Source organism: Anarhichas minor, unplaced genomic scaffold (genome assembly GCF_050575085.1).
Source record: "Anarhichas minor isolate MPS153535 unplaced genomic scaffold, ASM5057508v1 ptg000018l, whole genome shotgun sequence".
In the NCBI taxonomy this organism is placed as follows: Eukaryota; Metazoa; Chordata; class Actinopteri; order Perciformes; family Anarhichadidae; genus Anarhichas; species Anarhichas minor.
In genome coordinates, this window is record NW_027466464.1 from 9290920 (window position 1) to 9313840 (window position 22921).

General features: G+C 42.3%; 5 protein-coding genes across 13 annotated transcripts in view; 1 reads left to right on the forward strand and 4 right to left on the reverse strand.

Moving 5' to 3' along the window:
• LOC142952599 (uncharacterized) overlaps nucleotides 1-22921 on the forward strand; it is a 76302-nt gene that overhangs the window by 12811 nt on the left and 40570 nt on the right. For 4 of the 9 annotated variants that reach the window (XR_012954690.1, XR_012954687.1, XR_012954688.1 and 1 more), the window contains exons 13-24: nucleotides 210-326; nucleotides 2098-3019; nucleotides 3711-3865; nucleotides 9176-9276; nucleotides 10491-10594; nucleotides 11453-11643; nucleotides 11800-11902; nucleotides 14808-17649; nucleotides 17894-18114; nucleotides 19077-19141; nucleotides 21357-21429; nucleotides 22876-22892. The gene's annotated coding sequence lies outside the window, so the exon portion shown is untranslated. Of the gene's footprint in view, nucleotides 1-209; nucleotides 327-2097; nucleotides 3020-3710; nucleotides 3866-9175; nucleotides 9277-10490; nucleotides 10595-11452; nucleotides 11644-11799; nucleotides 11903-12567; nucleotides 12969-14807; nucleotides 17650-17893; nucleotides 18115-19076; nucleotides 19142-21356; nucleotides 21430-22875; nucleotides 22893-22921 lie in introns of those variants that run through there. The other 5 variants (XR_012954686.1, XR_012954684.1, XR_012954685.1 and 2 more) reach the window with 5 other exon arrangements.
• Nucleotides 322-7539, reverse strand: LOC142952610 (vascular endothelial growth factor C-like). The gene is made up of 8 exons (XM_076094431.1): nucleotides 7438-7539; nucleotides 4551-4791; nucleotides 4272-4462; nucleotides 3709-3839; nucleotides 3522-3625; nucleotides 2863-2997; nucleotides 2195-2396; nucleotides 322-782 (listed from the first exon to the last, which is right to left on the reverse strand). The coding sequence occupies exons 1-8, from the start codon at nucleotides 7537-7539 to the stop codon at nucleotides 671-673; spliced, it is 1218 nt and encodes a 405-aa protein (XP_075950546.1). The 3' UTR covers nucleotides 322-670.
• Nucleotides 10186-13620, reverse strand: LOC142952601 (stomatin-like protein 2, mitochondrial). The gene is made up of 10 exons (XM_076094422.1): nucleotides 13461-13620; nucleotides 12558-12710; nucleotides 12348-12447; nucleotides 12199-12257; nucleotides 11974-12075; nucleotides 11737-11871; nucleotides 11473-11617; nucleotides 11118-11197; nucleotides 10876-11004; nucleotides 10186-10760 (listed from the first exon to the last, which is right to left on the reverse strand). Exons 1-10 carry the CDS (start codon nucleotides 13500-13502, stop codon nucleotides 10653-10655), a joined length of 1053 nt encoding a protein of 350 aa, XP_075950537.1. The 5' UTR covers nucleotides 13503-13620; the 3' UTR covers nucleotides 10186-10652.
• LOC142952602 (trace amine-associated receptor 13c-like) lies at nucleotides 14421-16272 on the reverse strand. Its single transcript, XM_076094423.1, has one exon. The coding sequence runs from the start codon at nucleotides 15975-15977 to the stop codon at nucleotides 14991-14993; it is 987 nt and encodes a 328-aa protein (XP_075950538.1). The 5' UTR covers nucleotides 15978-16272; the 3' UTR covers nucleotides 14421-14990.
• Nucleotides 18696-20862, reverse strand: LOC142952606 (trace amine-associated receptor 13c-like). Its single transcript, XM_076094426.1, has one exon. It carries the CDS (start codon nucleotides 20222-20224, stop codon nucleotides 19238-19240), a length of 987 nt encoding a protein of 328 aa, XP_075950541.1. The 5' UTR covers nucleotides 20225-20862; the 3' UTR covers nucleotides 18696-19237.

Consider the following 22921-nt stretch of genomic DNA (forward strand, 5'->3'; position numbering starts at 1 on the left):
AAAAGAGGGAATATAAGCCCCCCCCCCCCCCCCCCCCCCCCCCGGCAACAAAACATGACATGATTTCTGCAAAATACATCCTTCAACCCATTCAACATCTCGGGACTCAAGACTGCCAAAGTGCCCGAAGCTTATTTAATCTTTAAACAAAACATAAAAGCATGGAGTCTGGTCTGTTATTATTTTATTCCACTTTCCATTTCACACAGTCGTGAGCGGTGTCTCTGCTGCATGCCGGTGGTTGAATATCTTGCTCCAACACGTTGCAGCGGGGATGAGTGCTGGCTCCGCGTCTGATTGGTCCATCCCTGCTGTCCTGCTTTTAGGTACTAAGTGTGATTGGTGTTATACGAGTCAAACATATCTCCTCGTTTTGTCTTTGGCTGAGATTACTCCACTTTGTGTGAGTTTTAACTGCATACTGTTTTGTCCTTGTTTCACTGGGAAGCACTCCTGTCTTCCTTTTTGAGTGTCAGAGCACAGACAGCGTTCATAAAACTCCTCTACGTGCTGCTGTGGTCCAGCACATGTGTAGTTCCACCTTCCTCTCAGGAGGCACTTCCTCCTTAATTTCCACTTTCTTTGAAGGCCAAAAGGTTTTGAGCTTCACGTCGAGGGGCGATGTGTGGCTTCACCTGCAGCCTTTGCTCCACTGCCTGCCTGTGATTGGTCAATTCCACTTAGGCCTCATGTGGTTGGGGATGCACTGGCAGACCTGGTGGCTGTAGTAAAAATCACCATGGCACACACGTCTGGGCTTTCTGCACGGCAACCTGTAACAACTAGACAGAGGAGGAAGAGGCACAACCGAGAGGAAGATGGAAAGTAGAATAAAACAGAGAGGAGAAAGTGAATACACAACAGGAATGAAGACAGAAAGGATTGGAACATAATATATTTTATGGGAAGGGTTGGAGGAACAGAGTAGAAATAAAAACACCGGGGAACTTATACTCTCTTGGCATGAATACTATCAATTATTCAGATCTTCACATCCCTTTTTGGATAAAACCCCGATCCAGGGTGCATCAAACGATTCTGTGCGTGAGAAAAAGAGGGAGTAATGCTCAGGAGAGGGGAAGAATAAGGCCAAAATTCTGGGAACTCATCTTCAAAATCACAGTCGGTGTATTGTCTTCTGTGCACCACCTCCTGTGACCAGATGTTGAATCAAAAAAAAAAAATTGACAAAAGAATGATGGGAAAAGTATTGCGCATACTCGAATGCCAACGCCTCATATTGTATTGGGTTGCACCACTAGAATCCTAACTTCGTGGATACTTCTGTGAGCTTTAGAGATCCCTCGTATCAAAGCTCATGTCTGCACTCGTGTTTTTCCTTTGTCCCTCCGTCCGTCTCCGGGTCTGTCTGCTCCCCGTCATCCAGTGCACCCTGTCTGCCTCTCTGCAGGCCTCTCGGGGTCAGAGGGAGGTTGAGCTCTTGCGTGCCGGCTGTGGGAACGGCGACACGCATGCAATACAACGCAGCTGGGACCGCGCGCTCCGACGTTTTTTATGTGTCCATAAAAGGCCATATTGAAACATGTGAGCTAAAGAAAACGGAGGAAGAAAGTTGTTCTTTTTCGCGTTTGGAATGCATGACATGTCCATTGAGGGTTCGCTTGCTTTCACCCCCTCTAACTCCCTGTCTCTCACAGCTCTGGTTCTCTTTCCTCACCCCTTTCTCTCGCAGAGATCCCAGGGTGAAGACTTGTGGTGGCGGTCAGCAACTCACGCAGACGGGACCAGTTTGCCCAGTACAAGCCACTGGTTCAGGCAACAGCATTTAAATTTGGAAAAAATTGGAAAATAGTTGTCTCCAAATTGAAGTTGCTGTCTTGTCCTTAACTACAGTCCCAACGAGTTGGAGCTTTGAAGAGTGAACTAATACGTAGTTCCTGTTATTGTCAAAAGCAGAACAGCTGCAAGTTTTCTGGAACGGCGTGTTTAACATCAGATTTTTATTTCATGCAATTGTGGAATTTGGAAAAGAGGAACCAATAACCTGTAAATGATTAATACAAGAAACAATGAAGACTCATATTTCCGATGCAGAAGAAAGATAAGAGTGTGCATTTCTCTGTTTTCTTTCCACAGAGAGAAAAGACCGCAGAGCCGAGAGATTCAGTGTTTTGCTGAAGGAGGCCTGAAACCAGGACGAGGACACACGACCACCCCCGTCTGTTACGCCTACCTGCAGGAGTTGGGTTTGAACCTCTTGCCCTGCCGCAGACATGACTGCGGACTCTCTCTGCACTGACACAGGCAGGTGTCGGGGTTCAGGGGCTGGTTCCCGGGACACTCTGCGGCACACACGCAGCCACACAGCTCGTCGTCCCACCGCTGGCCGGTCGGGCACCACTTCCCCTCGCCTTGACCTACGCACTGGCATTCACCTGAGAGAAGAAGAGAGTTTCATTTCACAATGAAATCCAGACCATCAGATATTAAATTGTGCAGCTCTGTTGGTGTTGTTGCCAAATATCTGGTGGTCAGGTTCTGACTTGTTAGATATTTGCATAAAGCCCTATTTCCCAAAACCTCCCTCTGTCTGCGTTTCTCCATTCTGGCTCCATCTTGCCTGGTTGCTTTCCAAATTACAAGCATTTTATTGGGAACTTGGTGTATTCACAGTAAATCAATCCTTATGAAACCAGAGGAAGCCACAAAAAAGAGGTATTTTTAACCACTTTCCACACAAAAGAGCACGAGAAACTACTGTGTGACTCTCGCTGGTTCACCCTCATATTTGTTTGTTCTTTCTTTACATCCTCTAAAAATTCCTGACTTCCTCTCTGACTCTCACTTTTAATTCTCTTCCCCACATCGTAAAATAGTTTCAGTAACTGAAACCCTCCTTACAGGTGTTGTGGTCCAGTTTCCATCCTGGATCGCAGCTGTCCTCGGTGAGTCCATTTCGACAAACGCACTCGCACGTGGACTCGTGCAGAACCCTGTTGGGCCCACAGAGAGCCAGCAGACCTGAGTCCAGCGCATCTGGAAGCCAAGTGGGAAGAAGGTAAAAGTTTAGTTTCGTCTTTCTGCAGCCGCGTCACGCACAGATGGCAATCAACTGATTCTAATCAGTCGCTCTCTTCCCCATCGGTTTCTACGTTCAATCAATAAGGGCAGTTTATTATTAGAAAAAGGAAAAGTAGCTGGAGACTGAAGGCACTGTAGTTCACGACATGATTGTACAAGTAAAATGCCTCAAAGACACTTTCACTTCTCACGTTACGGTTGAATAAACATTCCCTCGGGGGGGGAAGTGGTTTCAGATTGTTTCATTTGCCGCCTAGGCAACATCATCATCTGTGGCTGTGGTGGTGGAATATTTGAATAGAATTCTTTGCTGAAATCTGACCCACATTCCAAAATCGGATCAGCGGGGGTTTGAGGTGGAGCACATTTTGGATGTCCCGTCCTGAACCTGCTGCTGTATCATCGCACTACTCAAACCCTTCACTGGTGAGGTGATCCCTGTTTGTCTTAACTGACCAACGTGACTCACACACCCTTACCTGTCTCTCTCTCAGAGTAGTTTATGGCGTCTGTGGAGACACACACACAGTTCACTGGATCCCACAATGACCCAGAGGCACAGGGAAGGTCGGGCGGGGAGCACCTGCACAGACGCATGTATTATAAATCTACGGAAAACGTGACGAATAACTCAGAAATGCGTGTAAACAAACACACGTCACTCACAGGTGATCTGTCGCGGCTCGTCTTATGATGGTGTGGAGCGGCCGCTTGGAGAGGCATTCGCACGAAGTGTGGTTGACGAAGGTTACCATGATGACGGAGCGATCCATCCTGGGCGGGGAAAGTTCCATCAACTGGCGGGAGGAAAAGAAAGATGAAGGTTAGAGATGTGTGTGTGTGTGTGAACAAAACTGTAGACTGTATACTTATTTGTTTTTTCCTTCTTCCTTCTTTACAAGAGTACTGGTTGTGAGTGTTATGAAGTGTTTCGGCTGACGTGTAGAGGATGAGGTAATGATTGCAAGATTGTGCAACTGTGCGTGACTCTTGACTTGATGTCCAGTTGTAGCCAAAAGGTGTCCCACTGCAGTAGGGCGGTGTTTTGTGATACAGACGAGCTCGTTACACAACTGGGTAGGTCTCTTTCCGTCCTCTTTCCTGAGGCAGTTTGAGGTGTGAGAGCAGAAGAATGCCAAGACGGCCGTGTAATGCGAAGCGAGTGTTGGAACAGTCCGAGTGCTCAGACGTGTCCGACATGGGAGTAAACAGGAAGCTGCACCACTCACCGTCTTGTTGACGAGTGCGTGACTCGTGTTGGTGCAGTAAAAGGCCTCGTTGGTGCAGCACCCGCCGCACCGATGCAGCGCCGCGCAGCGAGGGAGGTAGAACTGACTGGTGGATTCTGGGTACTCTTTGGCCACCTCGACACACACCTCTCTGGGCTGGCATGAGGTCCGCTGGATCTCCTCTAAGATGACTGAAAACACATGTGATTAAGTAGCTGATACAAGAGAGCTTTGACGTTATCTGATATTATATTTAGACACCACTAGTTTGCCTTTTACCTCCCAGAGTCCCGTCCACTTTGAAAAGAGCCTCCTCCCTCGGCTGACCCCACAGATCCTCGGCGTTAGAGTGGACTAAAGGGCTCGCTGAGGAAAAGGACGGGGAAGAAGAGGAGGCGCCCCAGGATTTCTTCCTCAGGCACTGCTGAAGCAAACTGTATTCGGGGTAGAGAAGCTGTAATAGCTGATCCACACTCGTCACTGACTCCAAACTGGGCTGGTCATCTGACAGTACTGGAGCCTGGAGGACAGGAAAGAATCATGCAGACAAATGTGACGTCAATGACAATATTTAGTTCTTTATGTGTTGCCAGAAAGTGTTGTAATCACTAAGGTTGAAAAGGATCCTCTTCCTCTTTGTTTTTTGGAGCAAAACTATTAGATACTGTAGAATGTACAGGGTAAGCTTCGCTGGGTTGAGCTGGATGAACAGTGAATACCTCGCGCGGCTACCAATGTGTTGCAACATGTTACTGTTGGCTACTGTTAGTTATTATGGGTACGTGTGTCTTCTCCTCACACACACACACACACGCCAGGTTGCATTTGAGTACACGAGGAAGCTACAAAGTCTGCGTTTTCTTCATGCCTTAGTATTGCTGTTCTTGCTCTTTTCTTGTGGTTCCCTTTCAAAGCTTCCAAACTGCTAGGAACTTAAAACAGAGTCACCAGAGGCAACGTGATCAAATTGGAAATGACTTGCCCTGCTGCTGCAGTGCCCTCGAGCAAAGACGCTGTGATCTGACCCAGTTTACCAATCTGGTTGAATGTTTCGTTCTACATCTAAGTCCTTTTGGTCGCCTTATCAATCAATTTGTTCTGGTATTATTCCTAAAAGAAGAATTTTTGTTTCAAATATTTAGAAATGAGTTAGAGCTGCTGAGGAGTCCTTAAATGCAGCATTAGGCCTGCTGATATGGACCAATCGGACTGGAGATTGTCGGCTCAGCCAACAACCACGTTTGTTATGTGCTGGACCAAGTCTATGCAGGAAATCTTCAGCTTACAGTAGCTCCATAAACATTTCCCGCCGTGAGTCATCCCCGTAATGATTTTCTTCTGCCGTCGTGATAGATGACTCCTCTCCGTTGACATTCGGCAGATGAAAGATTACTTGTGTAACAAACTGGCTGCTGGATCGTCTGTGGGGACCAAATGTCGGCCCGTTTGAGTATCACATATGAATGCTTCCTCCGGGGAGGGAGCGTGGTTGTTTAGTTTCCCAGGCTGAGAAGGAGCAAACTGGTTCAGCTGGCATCACCCAAACAGAAACCAGATCTCCGTCGTTATCTCTTTCCGTCTCTCCGTCTACCTCCCCCCCCCCCCTCCCTCTCTGTCTCTTTCCAGACATCTCATATGTCTCAACACATGCGGTAAGCTGCGACAACCAATGGGAAGTTGAACAAGACCACATAGAACACAAGACTAAGAAGCTAGAGCCGTGCGAGTGGCTCTTTGAGGATGAACAGCAGTGCTCACATGCTGATATAATGGCATGCGGACATCTGCAGGCTGATGGGAATGCCATTACTTTCAGAGTGAAGTAGAGGCTACAAATGCCAGTATATTGTCCTTAAACATCACTGATTTACGCACATATTTTCTGCAAGTGTATCTTTTTTTTGGGGGGGCCAGATTTTGGTATTTGCACTCAGCCAATTTACCACCAAAGGCCCCATAACTGTTAAAGTCATGTATGATAATATTGACAGTTGGAAGGATGGATTCTCCTCTCTCTTTGTTTCAAAGTCTTCCCAGATGTATTCTCTCTCTCTCTCTCTCTCTCTCTCTCTCTCTCTCTCTCTCTCTCTCTCTCTCTCTCTCTCTCTCTCTCTCTCCTTTGTCTTGTTAAGTGATTGCATGACATGAGGTCATCGCTGTGGGACCATGAGGTCATGATGGACGAATGACCATCGCTCTGGGGTCCAGCAGTAGATCCTGCTCGCACACAGACTCACGCACATGCATTCGTCACTCGCTCCTTCTTCTCGTATAAACTTGTCATGTCTGCAGCTAGTCCGCCAAAATATGTGATTGGGATTCATTCATTCAACTCCAAGAGGATTGTATTACCTAAGATCTCTTCCAGTGAATTTGAACACAATCCCCTTGTAGTAAACTATTTCAACATCAAGAAAAGACACTGCCCGACACACTTTTGAATTTCCACAGAAAAGCAGTGAATAGTTTCCTGGTTGGCTCATAAACAGCATTTACAGTAAAGTAGACAGTTGACATCACGGGCTGTGACTCTACAAAAAGGAAACATGTTTGTGACTATTTGAATACGTGTGAAAAGGAAGTGATTTAATAAGCCGGGTGTGAAATTAGACTCCCTAATTCCTTTAAATCTCCAGTGTGTACGATTTGTACAGGCGGCCAAATAAGTGGAAACGCAAGTGTCTCTCTCTAGAACCAATGCTTGGTTTGTCCGTTCTGGGCTACTGTAGAAACATGGCGGCAGTATGTAGATATAAAAAGCGAATTCTAAGGTACTGAAAGCAACAATTGTTGTTTTTAGGGGATTATTCATATTCCATTTCTGCCAATAGATGCCCTTAATGTTACACAATGTTCCTTTAATGGACCTACTAGTAGGAGCGTTTTACTAGTCCATTGAGTTTATTTTAACAATAACAATATAGATGGCGGATCAATACTTGTACCTGCTCTGTACAATAACTACTGCAGCTGTACGTAAGTATTAAATACAAGTATTACAATCTTTCAAAAGAGCACAGAGCTTTGATATCCCTTCTCTCTTTTCCTTTAATTTGTCACCTGTATGTAATCAACAGCAGACACACATTCACAAGCTGTGGAAGTTAGTGAAACTCCTCAACAGACAATGGGTTTTTATCGATGAAGGGGGAATTCAATGTCTCACCTCGGTGGCCATGTCTCCAGTTGGGTAGTAGTCCGAATAGTCTTGTCCTGAGCACAAACTGCTGACATTAAGCATCCATAGGAGCAAAGCTGGTATCCACATAGTGAGGAGATGGAGAGGAGAGGAGATATCAGGGCAGAGGAGGAGGAAATTAGTGAGGTGAAAGAAAGTGAGGGAGGAGAGGAGGAGCGGGAGGGTATCACAGACTCGGCAGGTATCTCTTTGCTCTTCTCTTCATTCTATCCTGGGACAAAGTTGCTCTTCCGGCGCAGGTTGTTTGAAGTTGGGAGACCAGCTGAATAAAACATGATGAGGAAACCGTCTCCCCTTCTCGGCGTCAAACTCGGCTCCTTTTTTCTTTCACTTCAGCGGTGCACTGCGTCTCCATTCTCGCTGCCGTTTGATTTGATGTCAGGTGTCTGTTTGCCTTTTATCTCTGTATGTCTTTGTTGACCTTTGTCTCTCCCTTTTTTTCTCTCCAGCCTTGGTTGTCTTCGTCAGTCTCTTCCCCTTCGCCCTTCACACTTGCCTTCTTTATCTGTATTTTCCCTTCACACACCAGCTGTGCTCTTCCCCTCCCTCGCTCAGATTATCCCTGCCTCTTTATCTGTCTCCTGTTTCTTCCTCGTGAACCTCCGGGGCAAAGCTCTGTCTGTCTTTTTTTTTTTTTCTTCTTTCTAAATCTGTCACAAGTTTCTCTGTCGGGCTGCCTGATCCTTTGAGAAGCATCAAAGAGAGAGAGAGAGAGAGAAAAAGAGGGAAGAGCTTTTTCCAAATTCTAAGTAAAAAAGTAGAGTAGCAGGAGGTTTAAAAAAAAAATAAAAAAAAAAAAAGGCCAACCAGACTGAATGTGCGTCCTGCTCATAGACGTCCTGCTGGAGTGAATGAGAAAACATACAAGAATAGGAGGATTGTATCTTGTGGGCGGAGTGAAGGAGTTGAAGGAGCTGATTCTGCGTTGTAGCTGATTATACTAGCACACTTCTTTTTATCCCCAGTAACTAACACTAACACTTCCTCTTCGCACATGCCCTCATCCTCCTTTCATGTGATTTACATTCACTGGAGAGCCTATTTGTGCTCTTTAGAACTTTAAAAAAAAAGGCCAAAAAAATGAAGCTCACATGTTCCCCTGTCACTCTGATTCGTTATCTTGAGGTCTTTGTCCTTCCATCTTTGTAATGCCTGGTAATGGAAGCAGCTGCCAGTAAGACTTAAAAAATGTGTGTTCAGTAGCAGCCAGCGGTGATGCATGTGTGAGTTGCTTAACTGCGGCACTAAGTGCCTTTTTATGAGCCGCTAATACCTTTGATGTCTCTCTCTCTCTCTCTCTCTCTCTCTGCTGTTTCTGCTTCATGTCAGCTGTCGCCGAGTCCTGCCGGTTTCTCTATTCACCTATTTCAATGTCCTCTTGCGTGAGAGACAGACCACACATTTGGTATCACACACCTGCAGCTCCGCACACCTTCTCTGCCTTTTACTCCTTTCACACGTCATCGAGCTCCATCGTTGTCTCCCTCCCTCCCCCCTCTCGCCTCTTCTCTCGTTCTTTCTCCCTCTGGTTTTTGCCGTTCAAGGTCCTAAAAGTGGCAAACTTTGCATACCTCCTTAACTGTACCGCCCCAAGGCTGTGGGCATCTGTGTCTGTGTGTCATGGAGGAGGAGGGGAGGGCAAGAGGAGGTGAGCAGCAGCAGGAGCTTTGTCTAAATTATATCTTTTTTCCCCCCTCTCTTTTAGGGCAAAGCCTTCACCGACGACTGTAAAGTAAATTATTGGGAACACAGACGGACAGACAGATGGGAGGCAGGAGGCCGACCGCGACGAGGAAGGAGAAAGAGGTGTGTCTGGGAAACGCTCGAATGAGAAAACATCCGATTTTTGGGCCAGTCACCGCCAGCCTTTTCAAGGATTAAAAACGCACACACACATGCACACACACACACACACACGGTGGCAAGTGTCTGCTTGCAGTACGCTTTATGTGTTGAAATCTGTGCAACCAAAATCCACATTCCAGTCATTGCTTTCTCCATCATGTGAGCGTAGAATTAGAGATGGTAGAGAGGGACCTAGAGGCTTGCTGATACCTCAGAGGGTCTAATGTTCTTGTTTAAAATCAAATCACTAAAAGGAGAGGATTTACATGTTTGTATTTGAACCTCTCTGATAAACTATTTGCTGACCACGATCCTCTCCAGAGGCTGAAAACAAACCAAATACAGCTAAACAAAACCAATACAAACAATACGCAAATTTTGCATCCAAAATGACAGTCACGTACCACTAACTTCACGTCTCAGGAGCCACTGCTACGTTTGACAGATATCTTCCATGCTGCGCCACAGATGAACTTGGGTGAACCGTCTCAAAATCAAACTGACACTAGCGGGTCTCACGCAGTTGAAATATTTGAGGTTAACGGCTCAATCAAAACATTATAAAGGCTCGTATCAGATTTTACACAGAATAATAGAAAAGCTATGTGTTAAATCAGCACATCCCAAGAAGGGGAAACTACTCAGTTCCACTTATAACAAGGTTAGTAGCGCATTTATAACAACTAGCTTTGTGAAAATGCACTTGAATGACCCTCGAACACCAACTGACATGTCAGAACTGGAACCAGAGAACTCCTCTGAGCTGAAGGTGCCATGTGGATCTGAGATGTTGTACTAAAACTGGAGAAACCACACTGTTGTAATATTAATAACACATGTTATCATTGCTCTCGGACACAAAGACAAGTCTTTGTTTTGCATTGTTTTTTTATTTTTCTTGGTGCCCACATTTCCCCTTTCTCCAGTCATCAACTAAACATATGAAAAAATGTATTTATAAGGAATTATTTTACACTGCATCTTCCAACAACTTTCTGGACTTCAAAGGGTTTTATATGCAATATAGAAAATAAAAAAACATCAAAAGAAACTTCTTTCGAAAATATATTTAATTTTCGACATGATATAACAGCCAGCAAACGTCCATTTAAAGCAGCACCAACACAAGAGATATCATTCGTGGCTCAGTTTCTCTTTTCTTCTTCCTCGCTCAGCATCGTCTCCGTTGATCCAGCGGCGTTCCTCCGTCACGACATCCTGTGCCCTTTGCGCCAGACGCCGAGTCCACACAGCGGTGCCATTGTGCTCCATAGTTGTGGTAAAACCTCTTTCTCTTTTGTGTCAGCGACAGTTTAGAGCATTAACGGAGTCCACAGCTACTGAGCTGACGTTGGCTGGACTGGAGGCTCTTCAATGGGTTCATCCGTCTTCATGCTCTCAAGTCGTGGCCTCGGTTTGGCCAGCCTGCTGTAAATAGTCATGGCCTGAGGGTAAAAGAGCGCAATAGTTAGAGATATTTCCTGATAAAAACATGAAATATGATATATTTTTTAAGTAGAGTAAACCCTAAGGCATATTTGTGGGGCGAAACCAGGATACCTGTGTGACCATTCCACTGACGTCCCCGGTGTTAGAGGGCAGGAGCACCGTGTTGGACTCTTTGGCGAGGTTGGAGAAAGCGGAGACGTACTGTTCGGCTACACTCAGCGAGGCCGCGGCATTCCCGTTCTGTCAGGAACACAACCTGGTTACTGTAAAATACTGGGAATAACATTTTCCAAATAACCCAGGATGATTTCTAATCCTTTGACACATTACGTCATAATAGATCTACTTCATACCTGTTCCGCCAGAGCATCTGACAGCAGACGAATGGCCTTGGATTTGGCTTCTGCTTTGGCTAACACAGCTTGGGCCTCACCTTGAGACAACACAGCGTGTAAAGGAGCACCAAAGTTGATTTGTTTTGGATTTACAGTATATTGTGGGCTTTAAACCTCCTATTTCAACATTCCTCTTGATTCGCTTCTACTCAAATGTGCTCGCATGTTTTGGTTTGTTTGAGGAAGATCCTTGTGTAGTGTTGTAACACAGTCTGCCGGCACGCAATTAAATGCTTTGTGGATTCAGAGTAATGACGGTCCTACAACACCTTCAATTAAATTTGTGATCGCAGGATTCATGCATGTAACCAACCGGCTGCTTTGTTTATCTGCTCGGCCTTCTGTCCCTCTGAGGCGAGGATTTGGGCCTGTTTGCGACCCTCTGCGATGTTGATGTCTGCTTCTCGTGTCCCCTCGGACTCCAGCACTGTGGCTCTCTTCTTGCGCTCAGCCTCCACCTACGCAGGAAACGGAGAACAAAGACGTAAATATTTCTCCTCCGTGGAAAATAATACTTAGGTTACCTAAAAACGAGGTGGTACTGCACAGAATATTGCCAAATGTCACGGTGTCTTACCTGCATCTGCATTGAGTCTTTAACACGAGGAGGAACTTGTATATCTTTGATTTCATACCGCAGGCAGCGGATTCCCCAGTCGTCTGACGCCTGGTTGATGGAGTGGACCATGTTGGAATTAAGAGACTCCCTTTCCTTGAAAACAAAGAGAGGCAGCAGGTTCAAGGTACACACCTGTATCATGATTGTGTTGCAATGTAATACACACACACACAAGGCAGTGCAGATGTTTCTTACCCGGAATACTTTATCCAGCGTGAGTTTGCCCAGTTCTGATCGCATTGTAGTTTGAGCGAGCTGAGTCACGGCATATTCTGGATCCTCTACACCATAACTGGCCTGGAGAGACACAGAACTCATTAGTCTCGTGTTTAATCCAGCTATCTGGCGCCACCTGCTGGTAAAAGACAGCTCCTTGATTACTACAAACCAGTTTCTCGTCGCTTCTTCTCAGCAACGTACCTTAAAAGGATCTAAAATTCTCAAATAAAGGACTCCGTCAATTTGCAGAGTCACGTTATCTGTGTAAAGATAGAGAACATATCAGTTCATTCAGCCATGACGATGGTTCAATAGACCAATAATAAGCACATCTTTTTCAAAAAACTTACCTTGGGACACAGCTGACTGTTCAGGAATGTCAATAACAATCTCTTTAAGGCTTTGCACATAACGAACTTGGTCAAGTATGGGAATGAGGAAGTTCAGTCCCTGTAAGAAAGGACAAAAGATTGGGTTAAATGATGTCAGTGCTCTGTTAATGTACACCAATACATTGATGAATTTTAGTCCTGGAGATAGAAATCAGCCTCCTCTTATACCGGCTCTAAGATGCGGTGAAAGCGCCCCATCCTCTGGACCACCCAGGCCTCCTGCTGTGGCACAAACAGCACCACGGTGTTCATGGGTAAGCGGGAGGCCCATCGTTGCTGGACTGGAGTCGGCCACAGTCTGGGCACCGTCCGCTGGGAGTTCTGCAGAGACAGAAGACACATAGTGACGTATAAATCAGTTAATCTGTCCCAATTATACCCACATTTACCTCTAAGATCTCCTACTACTGCTTCTCATGTATGTTAATATTGTAAAATAGCTCTTTTACTATTGGTGGTGGTTGCAAGAGGTTGAAAGTTATTGTGTGACAAGATTATTATTATTTTTCCTTGAACAAATGTTGTGGTTGTGGATAATTGTAGAAAATGTACTTAAATTATATTCAAGTTTCTGGGTTATATTTAGTGTCCAAGTGCTTGTTAAGGCTTCCGGTTAATGACGTCATCCCGTAAATGCGTGGCCTCTAAGTGCCGCAGGTGAAATGTAATGTTAGTTATTTTATCGATTTCAAGGTCTAAACTAGTAGTAGTGCAGTAACGTTACAGATATATATAGATATATATAGATATATATATATATATATATATATATATATATATATATATATATATATATATATATATATATATATATATATATATATATATATATATATATATATATATATATATATAAAGGGTTTAGATATAAATCACAGTGTGTATTGATATAAATGCACACATAGAAAGCTTAAATGTCAGGTGCTAGCGGTTGAAATAACTAACGTAAAGTGACTGCTCCAGCTAAAGCATAGGGCTAAAGTTAGCATGCAGCTAGTTAGCATGCAGCTAGTTAGCAACCTTTCAACCAGCACAAAAAGACTGTTGGTGTCAAATAAACAGTGTTTTTACCTTAAAAACGGCGCCGCCAGCCTGACACAATGTCCGTAACATGCTTTCAATAAAAGCAGTTAAATGATATACACGGTTACATAAAGGTTAAGGTGTTAAATCCAAACTGTCCCCATTGCTGTCAACAGCGTTAGCTTTAAATGTTACAGCGCAACATCGCCCCCTATTGTCTCGGAGGACTGCACTGCAGCTGAGTATAGTGTGATTGTGATAATAAAACAATAGTGTGATTATGATAATAAAACAATAGTGTGTAACCTTTGCCTCTTATAGTATTAAGGACAGGCTATAAGATATATTTTTCTTGTTGTCTCCAACAACATAATGCAAAATAGTACAATATGCAATTATAATAATAATATAATAATACTATTCTATTTCATTGTATGTAATGTGCAATTTTCATATTTAATATTTTTACTCTGTTATTTTTATTGTATATATTGTGCATTTTTATGGTTCATATTTTTATTGTTTACTGTTATTTTGATTGCTTAAGTACATTTTTTGCTGCTGTAGTGAACAAATGTCCCCTTGTGGGATGAATAAAGTATCTATCTATTATGAATTTGTAGATTTTGATGTAACTGTTACACTCAAGGCACTTCTTTTTTATATGTCTTTACAGATGTATTTTTTAATTTCTCTCTCTCTCTCTATATATATATATTACTATAACTTTTTGTTCGATAGCAAAATGGGACAACAATCTGCATTTCGTTGTGCAACCCTGTTGTACAATGAAAATAGTAATACTTGTAATCTTGAAACGAGAACACATTTAAAGCACTGCTGTCTTAATACACGTTTCAATGAGATATATAGATCCATCATTTATATTTTGCCATTTCAAATGAAATGTAATAACTATTTTCTCAAACATGATTTGCAGGCTTTGTTCACAGACATGCGAGAAATCCAGCTTTACACTTACATCTGTGGATGAATAACACACAAAAGTATAGTTCTGTATTTGACTTTTATTATTGCAATGTCAGTTTTTGCATGGCAGTAATTTACATGTTAAACACAACTACAGCATGGCAGAGATTTAACATTGCAGGCTTATATTTGTTCACTTGCTACAGGAAATAAATCATCTCAGAGTCAAAAACAGCACAGAGAAGCAGCCTGTAAAAGTTTTGTTAGATCATACCAGACTCAACATCTTTGAGTGGAGATTATTCCCAGTTTAAAAAACACACCGGTAATGAGGAAGTAGAGGAACTTTGCAGTAAAAGGGAAATCTTGGCAACGTTTTGAAGTCCCACATGATATAAAAAATGATTGAAAATTCTTGTCACTTTATAATATTGCATTCATCTTATGTGTAATGATGTTTTTCAGCAGCGTGACAGAATAAGAAAGTCCGCAGCTGAAGCCACTGTCTAGAGCATTGAGGACCACACAGTGAGTAATCAGATCACTCACACACACACACACACACACACACACACACACACACACACAGGTGATACAGACATAATGTTTCATTGAAACTGAAAAGTGACCAAACACAGATCATTTAGTCTACAGGATCCTGTCCTGCTGAGAGTGAGGCTGCAGTATTTTCAGTGTGATGATGAGTTTGATAGCTTTTCTAAACCAGGGGTAGAACAGAGCATAAATCAGAGGGTTCAAACAGGAGTTAATTAGCAAGATCCAAAACAACACTGCATAGTATGACACGCTAGTGGAGGTGTCCTTGCCTGCTAGAGAGGGATAGTAATACGGGCAGAAGCACATAAGAAACACAGCTATCACAATCCCAAGAGTCCTGGCTGCCTTCCTCTCTGATCTTTTAGCGGTTGGATCTAACGTAACAGTTGTAGCAGCGGTCTGCAACCGAATGACACGCAGCTGAGAAATGGCAACAATAAACACCCTCATATAGAGAACAACCATGACAGTACAGGGCCCAACAAAGGTGATAAAAAGGTCAACAGTTCCTGAGATGTGGCTGATGACCACCACACACTCCCCGTGGCAGGAGTTGAAGCTGTCCGGCTGACTTAAGTGTCCCATCAAAAGCCAGCCGTTGTAGAGAAGAGAACAAGCCCAACATATACAGATACATGTTTTAACTCTGTTCAGGGTGATCTTTGTGGCATAGAGCAGTGGGTCACAGATAGCAACATAACGGTCTATGGATATGAGCACCATGCTGCCCACAGAGGCAGAGACCAGACAGGAAGAAACATAAGGAGTCAGAGCACACATCACCTCTCCCAGCAGCCAGCATGTCTCCAGTGAGTGCATTCCTTCGATGGGCATCACCAGCAGCCCCACCATCAGGTCGGACACGGCCAGAGACAGGAGCAGGGTGTTGGTCGGGGTGTGGAGCTGCCGGAAGTGGGTGATGGAGATGACGACGAGCATGTTGAGAGTCACGGTGAGCAGAGAGACGGAGGCCAGCAGGGTGTAGAGCAGAGCAGTCTCGGAGCGGGGTTTAGGCAGCCGCCTGCAGGAGGAGTTGAGGTTGGGAAAGCAGAGCAGAGAGCCCTCGGTGCTGTCCATCAGGGAGGAGGGAAGCAGGGATGAGAAGTTATACTCTCTACTAGACAGCTGATTTATCCTCCTAATCTCCCTCCCACTTTTACAATCAAAGAGATGATGTAACTTCTGTCCCCCTCATCATCATCTTAAAGGTCATTAACCCCTCTCTAGTTTATCTTTTCACACTTATCTTTAGTTTTTATACTCATACATTGTGTGTCAACCTACCACTTTCAGATAAGACATAAGGTCCCACATTGTAAAAAGTGTGATTTTCATGTCTTTTTTTTTTTTATTTTTATTATTATAAAGCAGCACCAAGTGCTGTATAAATACTGTGAAAGTCTCGAAACGCTACGCAAATTGTGCCTTTAAACGAGTTATTAGGTTTATACCCGGTTGCAGTGTGTGTGTGTGTGTGAATGACATCAGCTGACAGGAAGTAAACATGGATCCAAACTGCCTAGCAGTTCCGCTGAAGACAGATGGTGAATTCAGATGTATTCAAACAGACAGTATGATAAAAACAAAGAGTTTTATGAACATTAAAGCATGTAAACATGTTCTAGTAGAAACCCAAAATACAAGAATGAACCTGGAAATGAGCACAATATGTGTCCTTTAAGCCGTCTAAAAACACATAGCTAGAGCTAGAGGAGAAATGAATGCCACTTTAAACAAATATAATTACCGGCTCTAAGATGCGGTGAAAGCTCCCCATCCTCTGGACCACCCAGGCCTCCTGCTGTGGCACAAACAGCACCACGGTGTTCATGGGTAAGCGGGAGGCCCATCGTTGCTGGACTGGAGTCGGCCACAGTCTGGGCACCGTCCGCTGGGAGTTCTGCAGAGACAGAAGACACATAGTGACGTATAAATCAGTTAATCTGTCCCAATTATACCCACATTTACCTCTAAGATCTCCTACTACTGCTTCTCATGTATGTTAATATTGTAAAATAGCTCTTTTACTATTGGTGGTGGTTGCAAGAGGTTGAAAGTTATTGTGTGACAAGATTATTATTATTTTTCCTTGAACAAATGTTGTGGTTGTGGATAATTGTAGAAAATGTACTTAAATTATATTCAAGTTTCTGGGTTATATTTAGTGTCCAAGTGCTTGTTAAGGCTTCCGGTTAATGACGTCATCCCGTAAATGCGTGGCCTCTAAGTGCCGCAGGTGAAATGTAATGTTAGTTATTTTATCGATTTCAAGGTCTAAACTAGTAGTAGTGCAGTAACGTTACATATATATATATATATATATATATATATATATATATAAAGGGTTTAGATATAAATCACAGTGTGTATTGATATAAATGCACACATAGAAAGCTTAAATGTCAGGTGCTAGCGGTTGAAATAACTAACGTAAAGTGACTGCTCCAGCTAAAGCATAGGGCTAAAGTTAGCATGCAGCTAGTTAGCATGCAGCTAGTTAGCAACCTTTCAACCAGCACAAAAAGACTGTTGGTGTCAAATAAACAGTGTTTTTACCTTAAAAACGGCGCCGCCAGCCTGACACAATGTCCGTAACATGCTTTCAATAAAAGCAGTTAAATGATATACACGGTTACATAAAGGTTAAGGTGTTAAATCCAGACTGTCCCCATTGCTGTCAACAGCGTTAGCTTTAAATGTCACAGCGCAACACCGCCCCCTATTGTCTCGAGGACTGCACTGCAGCTGAGTATGTAATTATGATAATAAAACAATAGTGTGATTATGATAATAAAACAATAGTGTGATTATGATAATAAAACAATAGTGTGTAACCTTTGCCTCTTATAGTATCAAAGACAGGCTATAAGATTTATTTTTCTTGTTACGTCTCCAACAACATAATGCACAATAGTACAATATGCAATTATAATAATATAATAATAATACTATTCTATTTCATTGTATGTAATGTGCAATTTTCATTTTCGGAGGTTTTCCAGGCACGTCCAACTGGGAAGAGACCCCGGGGAAGTCCCAGAACACGCTGGAGAGATTACATCTCCCAGCTGGCCTGGGAACGCCTCAGGATCCCCCAGAATGAGCTGGAACATGTTGCCGGTGAGAGGGAGGTCTGGGTCGGCCTGCTTGACCTGCTGCCACCGCGACCCGACCCTGGATAAGGGGTGGAAAATGGATGCATGGATGGATGGATGTAAGTAATGTGCAATTTTCATATTTAATATTTATTACTCTGTTCTTTTTATTGTATATATTGTGCATTTTTATGCTTCATATTTTTATTGTTTACTCTGTTATTTTGATTGCTTAAGTATATTTTTTGCTGCTATAAACAAATGTCCCCTTGTGGAATCAATAAAGTATCTATTATGAATTTGTATATGTTGATGTAACTGTTACACTCAAGGCACTTCTTTTTTTATATGTCTTTACAGATGTATTTTTTTAATTTCTCTCTCTATATATATATATTTATATATTACTATAACTTTTTGTTCGGTAGCAAAATGGGACAACAATCTGCATTTCGTTGTGCAGCCCTGTTGTACAATGAAAATAGTAATACTTGTAATCTTGAAACGAGAACACATTTAAAGCACTGCTGTCTTAATACACGTTTCAAAGAGATATATAGATCTATCATTTATATTTTGTCATTTTAAATTAAATGTAATAACCATTTTCTCAAACATGATTTGCAGGCTTTGTTCACAGACAGGCGAGAAATCCAACTTTACACTTACATCTGTGGATGAATAACACACAAAAGTATAGTTCTGTATTTGACTTTTATTTTTGCAATGTCAGTTTTTGCATGGCAGTAATTTACATGTTAAACACAACTACAGCATGGCAGAGATTTAAAATTGCAGACTTATATTTGTTCACTTGCTACAGGAAATAAATCATCTCAGAGTCAAAAACAGCACAGAGAAGCAGCTGTAAAAGTTCTGTTAGATCATACCAGACTCAACATCTTTGAGTGGAGATTATTCCCAGTTTAAAAAACACAACAGTAATGAGGAAGTAGAGGAACTTTGCAGTAAAAGGGAAATGTTGCCGACGTTTTTAAGTCCTATATGATACAAAAAATGATAGAAAATTCTTGTCACTTTATAATATTGCATTCATCTTATGTGTAATGATGTTTTTCAGCAGCATGTGACAGAATAAGAAAGTCCGCAGCTGAAGCCACTGTCTAGTGCATTGAGGACCACACAGTGAGTAATCAGACCACTCACACACACACACACACAGGTGATACAGACATAATGTTTCATTGGAACTGAAAAGTGACCAAACACAGATCATTTAGTCTACAGGATCCTGTCCTGCTGAGAGTGAGGCTGCAGTATTTTCAGTGTGATGATGAGTTTGATAGCTTTTCTAAACCAGGGGTAGAACAGAGCATAAATCAGAGGGTTCAAACAGGAGTTAATTAGCAAGATCCAAGACAACACTGCAAAGAATGACAAGCTATTGGAGGACTCCTTGCCTGCTAGAGAGGGATAGTAATACGGGCAGAAGCACATTAGAAACACAGCTATCACAATCCCAAGAGTCCTGGCTGCCTTCCTCTCTGATCTTTTAGCGGTTGGAGCTAACGTAACAGTTGTAGCAGCGGTCTGCAACCGAATGACGCGCAGCTGAGAAATGGCAACAATAAACACCCTCATATAGAGAACAACCATGACAGCACAGGGCCCAACAAAGGTGATAAAAAGGTCAACAGTTCCTGAGATTTGGCTGATGACCAACACACACTCCCCGTGGCAGGAGTTGAACCTATCCGGCTGCCCTAAGTGTCCCATCAAAAGCCAGCCGTTGTAGAGAAGAGAACAAGCCCAACATATACAGATACATGTTTTAACTCTGTTCAGGGTGATCTTTGTGGCATAGAGCAGTGGGTTACAGATAGCCACATAACGGTCTATGGATATGAGCACCATGCTGCCCACAGAGGCAGAGACCAGACAGAAAGAAACATAAGGAGTCAGAGCACACATCACCTCTCCCAGCAGCCAGCATGTCTCCACTGAGCGCAGGCCTTCGATGGGCATCACCAGCAGCCCCACCATCAGGTCAGACACGGCCAGAGACAGGAGCAGGGTGTTGGTCGGGGTGTGGAGCTGCCGGAAGTGGGAGATGGAGATGACGACGAGCAGGTTGAGAGTCACGGTGAGCAGAGAGACGGAGGCCAGCAGGGTGTAGAGCAGAGCAGTCTCGGAGCGGGGTTTAGGCAGCCGCCTGCAGGAGGAGTTGAGGTTGGGAAAGCAGAACAGAGAGCCCTCGGTGCTGTCCATCAGGGAGGAGGGAAGCAGGGATGAGAAGTTATACTCTCTACTAGACAGCTGATTTATCCTCCTAATCTCCCTCCCACTTTTACAATCAAAGAGATGATGTAACTTCTGTCCCCCTCATCGTCATCTTAAAGGTCATTAACCCCTCTCTAGTTTATCTTTTCACACTTATCTTTAGTTTTTTCACTCATACATTGTGTGTCAACGTACCACTTTCAGATCAGACATAAGGTCCCATATTGTAAAAAGTGAGATTTTCATGAATTTTTGTTGTTTTTTTTAAATTATAAAGCAGCACCAAGTGCTGTGAAAGTCTCGAAACGCTACACAAATTGTGCCTTTAAACGAGCTATTAGGTTTATTCCCGGTTGCAATGTGTGTGTGAATGACATCAGCTGACAGGAAGTAAACATGGACCCAAACTGCCTAGCAGTTCTGCTGAATACAGATGGTGAATTCAGGTGTATTCAAACAGACAGTATGATTAAAAACAAAGAGTTTTATGAACATTAAAGCATGTCAACATGTTCTAGTAGAAACCCAAAATACGAGAATGAACCTGGAAATGAGCACAATATGTGTCCTTTAAGCCGTCTAAAAACACATAGCTAGAGCTAGAGGAGAAATGAATACCACTTTAAACGAATAGAATTACGGGCTCTAAGATGTGGTGAAAGCTCCCCATCCTCTGGACCACCCAGGCCTCCTGCTGTGGAACAAACAGCACCACGGTGTTCATGGGTAAGCGGGAGGCCCATCGTTGCTGGACTGGAGTCGGCCACAGTCTGGGCACCGTCCGCTGGGAGTTCTGCAGAGACAGAAGACACATAGTGACGTACAAATCAGTTAATCTGTCCCGATTATACCCACATTTACCTCTAAGATCTCCTACTACTGCTTCCTACGGTTAGGGTGGAGTCTTTGGTTAATGAGATGAATCTATATAATTTCCCCCAATGTTTCATGTATGTTAATATTGTAAAATAGCTCTTTTACTATTTGGTGGTGGTTGCAAGAGGTTGAAAGTTATTATGTGTGACAAGATTATTTTTATTTTCCTTGAGCAAATGTTGCGGTTGTGGATAATTGTAGAAAATGTTTTTAAATTATATTCAAGTTTCTGGGTTATGTTTAGTGTCCAAGTGCTTCCGGTTAATGACGTCATCCCGTAAATGCGTGGCCTCTAATTGCCGCAGGTGAAATGTAAGGTGAGTTATTTGATCGATTACAAGGTCTAAACTAGTAGTAGTGCAGTAACGTTACAGATATATATATATATTTAAAGGGTTTAGATATAAATCGCAGTGTTTATTGATACAAATGCACATATAGAAAGCTTAAATGTCAGGTGCTAGCGGTTGAAATAACTGTCGAACGTAAAGTGACTGCTCCAGCTAAAGCATAGGGCTAAAGTTAGCATGCAGCTAGTTAGCATGCAGTTAGCTAGCCAACCTTTCAACTAGCACAAAAAGACTGTTAGTGTCAAATAAACAGTGTCTTTACCTTAAAAACGGCGCCTCCAGCCTGACACAATGTCCGTAACATGCTTTCAATAAAAGCAGTTAAATGATATTCACGGTTACATAAAGGTTAATTAAGGTGTTAAATCCAGATTGTCCCCATTGCTGTCAACAGCGTTAGCTTTAAATGTCACAGCGCAACACCGCCCCCTATTGTCTCGAGGACTGCACTGCAGCTGAGTATGTGATTATGATAGTAAAACAATAGTGTGATTATGATAATAAAACAATAGTGTGATTATGATAATAAAACAATAGTGTGATTATGATCGTAAAACTATAGTGTGATTATGAAAATAAATAAAACAATAGTGTGATTATGATAATAAAACAGTGTGATTATGATAATAAAACAATAGTGATTATGATAATAAAACAATAGTGATTATGATAATAAAACAATAGTGTGATTATAATAGTAAAACTATAGTGTGATTATAATAGTAAAACAATAGTGTGTAACCTTTGCCTCTTATAGTATTAAGGACAGGCTATAAGATTATTTTTCTTGTTATGTCTCCAACAACATAATGCACAATAGTACAACATGCAATTATAATAATAATATAATAATAATACAATAATAATACTATTCTATTTAATGTATTTACTGTGCAATTTTTATATTTAATATTTAATATTTATTACTGTTATTTTTATTGTATATATTGTGCATTTTTATGCTTCATATTGTTATTGTTTACTCTGTTATTTTGATTGCTTAAGTATATTTTTTCTGCTATAAACAAATGTCCCCTTGTAGGATGAATAAAGTATCTATTATGAATTTGTATATTTTGATTTAACTGTTACACTCAAGGCACTTCTTTTTTTATGTCTTTACAGATGTATTTTTTTATTTCTCTCTATATCTATATATATATATATATATATATCTATATCTATCTATCTATCTATTACTTTTTGTTAGGTGGCAAAATGGGACAACAATCTGCATTTTGTTGTGCAGCCCTGTTGTACAATGAAAATAGTAACACTTGTAATCTTGAAACGAGAACACATTTAAAGCACTGCTGTCTTAATACACGTTTCAAAGAGATATATAGATCTATCATTTATATTTTGCCATTTCAAATGAAATGTAATAACTATTTTCTCAAACATTATTTGCAGGCTTTGTTCACAGACAGGTGAGAAATCCAACTTTACACTTACATCT

Excerpts from the sequence above, each read along its gene's own strand:
- LOC142952601 (XM_076094422.1), bottom strand. The coding sequence starts at position 13,502 with ATGTTACGGACATTGTGTCAGGCTGGCGGCGCCGTTTTTAAG. Across the intron at positions 12,076-12,198 it reads GAATTTTAGATCCTTTTAAG|GCCAGTTATGGTGTAGAGGA; the intron begins GTACGTTGCTGA and ends GTGTCTCTCCAG. Across the intron at positions 11,005-11,117 it reads CAGATGCTCTGGCGGAACAG|AACGGGAATGCCGCGGCCTC; the intron begins GTATGAAGTAGA and ends TGTTCCTGACAG.
- LOC142952610 (XM_076094431.1), bottom strand. The coding sequence starts at position 7,539 with ATGTGGATACCAGCTTTGCTCCTATGGATGCTTAATGTCAGCAGTTTG. Across the intron at positions 2,397-2,862 it reads GAAACTGGACCACAACACCT|GTGAATGCCAGTGCGTAGGT; the intron begins GTAAGGAGGGTT and ends TTCTTCTCTCAG. Across the intron at positions 783-2,194 it reads TTCAAACCCAACTCCTGCAG|TTGTTACAGGTTGCCGTGCA; the intron begins GTAGGCGTAACA and ends TCCTCTGTCTAG.
- LOC142952602 (XM_076094423.1), bottom strand. The coding sequence starts at position 15,977 with ATGGACAGCACCGAGGGCTCTCTGCTCTGCTTTCCCAACCTCAACTCC.
- LOC142952606 (XM_076094426.1), bottom strand. The coding sequence starts at position 20,224 with ATGGACAGCACCGAGGGCTCTCTGTTCTGCTTTCCCAACCTCAACTCC.